We start from the raw sequence: 8,549 nt of genomic DNA, 5'->3' as shown, positions 1-8,549 counted from the left end.
GGGGGGAGGTTGGGAGGAGGGGGGAGCTGTCATAGAGCTTCCGCCTGTTTGCAGACTTGTCTCAGAAGATAGGAAAAAGTTATACTCAGAAGCAATATCACCCCAGGATTCTTGTAATTTGCTGCTGGGGAGGAACATTCTAGATGATTATTATCTGAAAGGAGCATCCTTATGGTAAGAGGGGACTGGCTCCACGCACCTGCTCAGTTTAAAACCAAAACAAAGCCAAACAGCTAAGCAGCACCGTGAGCAGCAGAGGCCACTTGCAAGGCTGAAATGTTCAAACACTGTCGAGTAATTAATCCAAGAAGGAATGTATGGAGCCCCACCGTGGTTGCCCACCTTGAAGCATGGATAATTATTAACCTCAGCTTATTCAACTCAAGGTGAGTTGAATAAGTTGAGTTCAACTCCACTGAGCAGGGACAGCCAGGGAGTTACAATGGATGTCCAATGAAAAGCCAGATCGAAACTTGTTTAATCCTTAGAGTGCTACAGCCTTCTTAAAAACTAAACATTCTGGCTGGGGGGTGGTGGCACACTCCTTTAATCCCAGTACTTGGGAGGCAGAGGCAGAGGCAGAGGCAGAGGCAAAGGCAGGGTGATCTCAAGTTCGAGACCAGCCTGGTTGACAGAGTGAGTTCCAGGACAGTCAGAGCTATATAGAGAAACCCTGTCTCAAAAAATAAATAAATAAATAAATAAATAAATAAATAAATAAATAAATAAATATTCTGGGCTGGCAAGATGATACGGCGTGTAAGGGCATCTGTGTGCTCTGAGCGCAATGCTTAGAACCCTCAGGAGGTGGAACTAACTCCACTAAGCTGTTCTCTGACTTTTACACACACAGCATAGCACATGTGCCCACACGCATACTACACAGCAACAATTTTTTAATGTTTATTTATTTTATCTTATGTGCACATGCCTGTGCCTGAGTATACTATTTAACACTATATGCAATGGTGCTCAGAAGCACCCGTGCTCACTGAGTTCACACTGCACACCTGCTCACTGAGTTCACATGGTACACCTGCGCATTGAACTCATACTGCACACTTGCTCACTGAATTTACACTGCAACTTGCTCAGAGTTCACACTGCACACCTGCTCATTGAACTCACACTGCACACCTGCTCCCTGAACTCACACTGCACACATGCTCCCTGAATTTACACTGCATACCTGCTCCCTGAGTTCACACAGCACACCTGCTCACTGAATTCACACAGATGCAATCCCCAGAACCCACGTGGGAAAAAAAAACCTATTGCTGGACTTTTAGCATCTTGCACACAGCCTAATATAAAAAGCGGGTCATTAGTAGATATCCAGTGATCCAAAGAATCTCTGACTCCTAGGAATAGTCAAGGGCACATGCTCAAAACTGCGTAGAAGTTCTTTAAAGATTGTATTATATACACACATACACACAGATATACATACATATGTATATGGGTGGAGATATATATATATATATATATATATACATCAAGTTAGCAATTGTTAAAACATTATAGGATTAAAAGACAGGAATTAATTTTAATAATGCCTGCCTATAGCATATGAGATTCTCCATTTCGAGTCTGTCTACAAGCTTACTGTTGACACATGGGCCTTGTTCCATTTGTTACGTGGTGTGTGGAGAGTGTGCAGTTTCTCTCATGGAATATGCCCAGCATGCCTTCTTCCTAACCCAACCCCACCTCTCATTTAAACGTGGTCAGAAAAGCTGCACATAGCTAGAGAAGATCCTCTACACACCGTGCTTCTTAACACAAAGGGACTTCAAACTACCACCCAGATAGGCCCATGGAGTCTCAAGATTTTCCTATGCCCTGGTATCAATCCCTATGATTCTCTGCAATGTGGACTGGGGCTGATGTAAAGTGTTAGAAGCTCTAATCACATTGGATATGGACACTGAAGATAAATGCCCATCTCAGTCACTCTCTTCCCGTCCTTGGGGTCATGCTGTGTGGCCATGTTTCAGGAGAGACCACACAATGAAGGCATGTCAGTTCCTCTGGCTAGCAAACTGGCTGCCTTTGTGCACAGCAAAAAACTCTACTGGTGACATTGTCCCTCCAACACTGGAGGGGACTGAACAAGAAACAGCCTCATTTCTGAGCACCCTAAAGAGGGAAAGTACGACGTACCATGTAGTGGGTTACATTGAAAACCGGTAACATCAGAACAAAAATATCTCCCACTTTGGTGGGAAAACTTTTTTTTCTTAGATTATTAACCTTACCTGGATCCAGACCATATGGAAACATAAGCCCAGATGTTTTTCTAATTCCACCATCAAGTTTACCTCTGAGCCTGGGTCTATCATTCTAATTTGGGGTCTCTTTGAGAACTGCTTGTCAGCTGCTCTACCAAGATAAATGGCTGTCTACTGCCCTTGTCGCTCAAAACTTGTAAGTCATGTCAAACTAGATTTGTATCTGCCCAGAAACAAAAGGCACACAGCAACTGGATTCCTGGGCATGCTAATTGTTTTCCCAGGTGCTGCCGCTCTCCTTTAGCTGCCCCCTGAAGGTGAAGTGTGCGCACATGCAGGCACGCACAGCCCCCACTTCTTGCCTGCAGTTTTTGGTTTCCTAGCCAACAACCAGCAGTACTTGTCAACCCTTATTAGGAAGATATTCTAATCCTGCCCTGAACAAGGTGGCCCAGAAACCAGGTAAGGTCCATCATCCTAAGCTGTGTGAGTTTGTGGATGGAGGCAGTTGCCTTGGCAGCAGTAAGAAAGAGACCAAATTCAGCCTCACGATCCCATGAGGAGGAGACACAAGGAAGGCGCGATAAATAAGCTAGGAGAGAGCCCGTCTTGCAAGACATTACAGCAAGAGGTTAAATAAGAGAGATATGCTACTCACTGAATACTCAATACAGGACATTACAAAGCCAAGCCACTCCCCTCAGAGAAGGGGTCAGACAGCAGGTGAATCCACCTCTGTTTCTCCACACTATGCAAGTAGAGCGTAATGCAGCCGTGCTTGAAGCAACCTTTGGCTAGGTGCGAAGCATACATAACTAACACATGACGAAGCAGATCATTAGAGGCAGTCTGGCCCCGAGCTTGGAAATTCGATGACTTTCCCATGTTGCTGAAGATGCGCCACAGTTTCCATCTTGGAAAACTGATGTCAACTTCCTTAGTTACCTAGGTGTCCTGTGATTGGTGGGACTCAGCCCTGACTCAGCTGGGGCTGTGCGGTCCCTAACATTCTCACTCGCCTACAACTTGACTTCTGACATCAGAGTACTTCCAGGTCCTTTGCAGTCTCTTCCTTAAAAGAATTCCACATGGACTGAGTTCCAGAATTCAAAGCTAGTTTATAGTCCCAAGCTTGCTCTCAAGCTACTCACAGGGCACAAAAGAGTCCAAAAACAGTGCCAACAACACAGGGAAACTGAGAATGTGAGAATGTTTCCCCAAGTGAAGTAGCTTCTCTTATTCTTTTTGTTTGTTTGTTTGTTTGTTTGTTTGTTTCAAGACAGGGTTTCTCTGTGTAGCCCTGGCTGTCCTGGAACTCACTCTGTAGACAAGACTGTCCTGGAACTCAGAAATCCACCTGCCTCTGCCTCCCAAGTGCTGGGATTAAAGGCATGAGCCACCACTGCCAGGCTGCTTCTCTTATTCTTGAATGCCATGGTTTTGAGGTTCTTTTTGCTTATTTGTTTGTTCTTGAAGCCATGGAACCCATAATCTCTGAGATTCCCACCTTACTTGAGCTACATATAACCCAAAGTTTTGTTGTAGTGGACTGGACCAAGGGTTTCTGGATTCATCCTAGATGCTAATTAAAACCTTTCCTGAGCCATGTTGCTACGGTTACTAAGATCTCACCAAATCCTATGACTCTTAAGTGAGAAGATTTAGTTACTTTTCTAAGACTTCCCAGGACTGATTCCTACAAGATAGGGGGTACAGCTGTCTCATTTGTCACCCCAGGGTGCCTTTTGCCTGGATAGTAACTAATCTCCTCAGTGACTTCTGGTCATTTCACTTCAATAATGGGGTTGGAGCCTCAGCTGGTTCTGTGAGGAAAGGGGCTCACTGCCAAGCCTCAGCACCTACAGGAACTAATACGGTAGGAGAGAACTGACTCCTACAAATTGCCCTTTGACCACACCACCTGCACATGTGGGCACAGGCACACACACACACACAAATGAACGTAAAAAATAATTGAGAAAGATAGAACTAGGGAAATATAAGCATCCCATCTAAGAGGGTCAAGGAGACCCCAAGGGGCTTGCTCTACCCATAGATACGAGAGAGAATAAAAGGTTGGCTTTGTGAGGTTAACTCTCATTCTCCATCAGCACCTAGGACTGAGTCATACAGGCACAACTGTAGGGTTTTGCTCCCATACCCTGCACTGTTCTGTGTGCACTGGAAAGGTTAGGAACTGCATTACAAGTTCTGGCTAAGTTGCCAAGGACAGCTTTAACGTCATGTAGATTTCTTCAGCAATCAATCCGTTTTGTCATCCGTGGACAATAGCTGGTGATTGGTCTTTCCTGGGACTAGTCTTAAAATAAAATGAGCTATTGTGTCTAGCACCTGAAAAATCTATTCGTCCCCCACAGTAAGTACCTTATAATTCGAACTCAGTTGCTGAATCATTCACTCCTTCAGGGACCTAAAACTGCAGCCGAGGGACCAGACAGTCTACAATCATGAAGGCCCTGGAGGGTGTCAATACTGTGTGGTTGGGTGGCCAACGGAATAGCAGAACAGAGCGGTAGTCATGAGAACAAGACCCTGTTAGATCACATCACAGCCTAAAAAGCCTTGATGTTCAAAGCCAAGTGTCACAGCGGCTTCTCTCTGTGGTCAATTCCCTTGGTTCTGACAGTGACCCAGAGGTTGCCGCTCAAACAGAACACCGTCGGCAGCAAGACTAGAGAGACCACTTGGAAAGGCTGGCTTTTTGTCATAGCAGGTCACTCCTCCCTCGATCAAGATCAGGTTTGCTTTCACCAAAAGGGGAAAAAAAAATTCCCCAGAATTTACATTCCATTCACAGTTCAATAGCTTAGAGAAGACAGCTATTTTCCTGGAGCCTTTGAAAGGCATAGGAAACTAGCAGTGGAACGAATGGCAAGGCAACGGAGAAAGCTGTGAGCTTTAGCATGCTGACATAAAGCGGTGTACTCTTGCTCCCTTGAAAAACCCACACCAGAGGTGCTTTAACCACGGGCAAAGCTTCCTTAAAAAAAAAAAATTAACCCCGTTAAGGCCAAACGGCAGTAATAGTCTATTGTGCACATGCTTGGCTTTAACCTACCTAATTCCTGTAGCAGTGACCCCCTTTAGCCTTCTAGTCTATGTTGCAACAGATGAAGTTTCAGAGTTTCCCCCAAAACACTGCAAGAGATACTTAGAAATCTGGGGAGTGGGCTGATTATAAGAATGTAGCAAAAGGAGCAACAATCTGCTAGGGCTCTTTTGTTTGCTTTTGTGATGCCGGGGAAGCCGGGTATCCCACCCCAGGCCTCACGCAGGCTAAGCACGGGCTCTGTCTCTGAACTTGTGTCCACCCCAGCTTTTTCTTTTTACAGTGCTAGAGACCAACTATGTTGCCTTCTGTCTCCTAGGCAAGCGCTTTGCCTCTGAGCAGTATCTCCCAAACCCCTGGTGTTTCTTTGCTTTATAAGATCCAGTCCACACACACACTGCTTCCAGGTTTGTTTGCAGAGCATGCACGCGCGCGCACACACACACACACACACACACACACACACACACACACACACACACACACCAAACACAAGTTCTTGCTTTCTCAAGGCTGAGCTGGGCCTCTGGGAAATTTACATAATGCACAATGGTCTCTGGGCAGACACGGGTGTCTGGCAGGCAGCACTCCAGGATGGGCCTGAGGCTTTCCTGAGAGGCAGCAAAAGCAAAGGTTTCTGGGAAAGGCCCTACCAACTGGTGTTTTTTCTTATGACTCTTTCCACAACAGCCCCAGGATACTCACCTTGACTTTGGAGGTGGGGGAGGAGGTGAGAATGCCTCCAGTCTGCCTCTGTCCTTTGGGAACTCAAACGCAAAGGAAGCCGATTTGCTCATGCCAGAGTTAGTTTTGCCATTCTGCACAGCAGAGGAGCCATCAATGGGATGGAGGCGGTGCCAGGTAGAGGAGTTCGAATGATCTGCGGTACCATTTTCCAACTCTCTCCCCCAACTTTGACTCAACAACTCCTGCCCCACCTCCTCCTCCTCCTCTATCCGGCACTGGCGGCTCCAAGCACCAGTCTGGTATCTTGGCCGCCTCTGGTCCAAGACTGAAGAGGAGGTGGCTGGTGGGGGACACTTGGCAGGGTCACCGGCGGTGGCAGCAACACCATTGGTCTGGCAGGTAGAAGTTACATTAGCAGGGACTCCGGATGAAAGCTGGGATCCGACGCTGCTGCTGCTGCAGCTGCCACCAGTATTCCCGTCGCTGTGGTCAGTCAGAAGAGGGGCTGCAGGTGACACTGGGGACCCTCCGGGGCTGCTTTTGGACATCTTAGGGGGGATGGCAGGCTTCTCTTTGGACATGTTTTCAGTCACATTATGTGGATGGCTCTCCCTTGAGCTTAGCCCCTGCACAACCACAGGCTCCTCTTCACTAGCTTGTAAGTCCTGGTTCAAAGGTCCACGTGGCCACTGCACACCCACGGCAGAGTCAGGGCTGCTCAGATAAATAGTCCTGTGGTCCTCTTCGGGGTGAGCAGCAATAACAGTGATGGTGGTTGCCACCTGAGGAGCAGGGTTTGAGCCATCCCTGTCCTGGCTCCAGCCAGAGGATGTCTTCTGAGCCCAGGTATCACCTGTCCATACTTGGCCCTGGTTCTGGCCACCTGTGACTTGCTCTTTCTTGGGCTCGGGCCTCGGAGGCCCCGGAGCTGCCTTCTTCCTCTTGGCACTTTCAGCGTAGATGGGTTCAGGCTGCACAGCGTCCCTAGGAAAGGCGGGGGGCTGGTGTTCCAAAGCTTGACCCACACCTTTGCCAGAGGTGAGGAAGTGGCAGCTGGAGTCCTGCTGCTTCCCGGAGGTTGGTTCCTTCACAAGAGAGCAGTAGTCATTCTCCAGGTGGGGGGCAAAGGGGCTGCTGGCCCCGCTGCGGCTGCTGCCACAGGACAGGCCATCGGAAGAGCTGGCAGCCTCTGAGTTAAGGGACGGTTTCTTGGGTCCTAGGCGGGGCGGGTTTGCGGTGGATCCCTGGCCACAACACTCTCTGGGAAAGTTGAGACCCTGCCTTTCCTCTTCTGTTGGTCTTGTGCGTGTTCCCTGCTCCCAGCATACGGGTGAACAGTCACCTCCACATCTGCCAGAGACCTCGGTGCTATGCACAGCATCTTTGGATTCTGGACAACAGTCCAGAATGGAACAGTACTCCCCACCTTCGCTATCTCCTGAGGGTGAGCACCTTTGGTCACTGTCGTCCTCCGAGGGCAAGGACTCCCGAAGGGGCTGTGGAGAAGTACAGGGCCTGGGGCCCTTGGGGCAATTGGATGCCAGCCCAGCAAAGGCAGCCAGCTTCTGGCGAAAGCTTTCCTGAGCGGAGGGCAGCTCTTCCCTCCCAGCCTTCTCTTCCTGGAAATCCACTGGCTGAAAGGCAGTGTTCCTATCCACTCGGGTCTCCAGGTTATGCAGTCCGACCATGGTATAGGCCGGAGGGCAATGAGAGTTGCCCTCTGTGCAGGCAAGAGGGCCTGCAGGCTTCTGCATTCCTCGGAAGCTGCCCAGGTAAACTATTGGTCCATCTTCCTGTTTCGGGAGCAGGAGCTTGCCTGGGGTTCGTCTCCAGTTGACCTATACCGCCCCAGGGTTAAAAAACAAAACAAAACACACGTTACACTTTATCAGAGAAGGGAGAAGAGAAACAAAGTATGAGGCAAGTGATAACGTTGTCACCTGTCTCAGACAGCACTCAGATCCATCCCAGCACTCAGGTCTATCCCAGTGGGTAGGCAAGCAATGCCAATGCCATGCCTACCTTTGGCTTACCCAGAGCTACGATCATGACTGGGCACACAGCGAGCATCTCTATTTCTAGATGCTGAGCTATGCAACCCACCCAGGGATGCTAATGCTTTTGGCTCATGTCTGTTCTGTAACAAAAATCAGCACCAAACCCAGAAAAAGGGAAGACTCACAAGCGCTGGGCGAAACAATCCCACTGGATCAAAAATAGTTTGAAATTTTGATTAATGCTTCCTTGTGCTAGTCTCTGGACAACCCAGCTATGGCACATTCCTGAAGAAACAAGCCGTAACATTTTTTTTTTTTGTCTTTCCTTCTTTAAAAAATTTTTTTTTATTATTCTGTGCTTGCTGAAAGGTATCTCTGAGTGCTACATGTGCGTGTCTGGTACCCAAGGAGGACAGAAGAGGGCATCAGATTTCCTGGAATTGGAATCATTGTTGTGAGCACACATGCGGGTGTAGCCATCTCTCTAGCTTTCTTCCCCTCGTATGATTTTTAAAAGCACCCCATATGTGTCGGTGCAGGCCAGGGGACAAGGGGATGGTTTCC

General features: G+C 48.2%; 1 protein-coding gene across 1 annotated transcript in view; it reads right to left on the bottom strand.

The window, feature by feature from the left end:
* Prag1 (PEAK1 related, kinase-activating pseudokinase 1) overlaps positions 1-8,549 on the bottom strand; it is a 55,365-nt gene that overhangs the window by 39,655 nt on the left and 7,161 nt on the right. The window contains exon 3 of the mRNA XM_031339540.1: positions 6,007-7,826. Within this exon, the coding sequence (XP_031195400.1) occupies positions 6,007-7,826 (1,820 nt within the window). The remainder of the gene's footprint in view (positions 1-6,006; positions 7,827-8,549) is intronic.

This window comes from Mastomys coucha, unplaced genomic scaffold, assembly GCF_008632895.1.
Source record: "Mastomys coucha isolate ucsf_1 unplaced genomic scaffold, UCSF_Mcou_1 pScaffold22, whole genome shotgun sequence".
Lineage (NCBI taxonomy): Eukaryota > Metazoa > Chordata > Mammalia > Rodentia > Muridae > Mastomys > Mastomys coucha.
The sequence above is the reverse complement of the archived record's forward strand: the minus strand, read 5'-3'. Positions and strand labels throughout refer to the sequence as shown.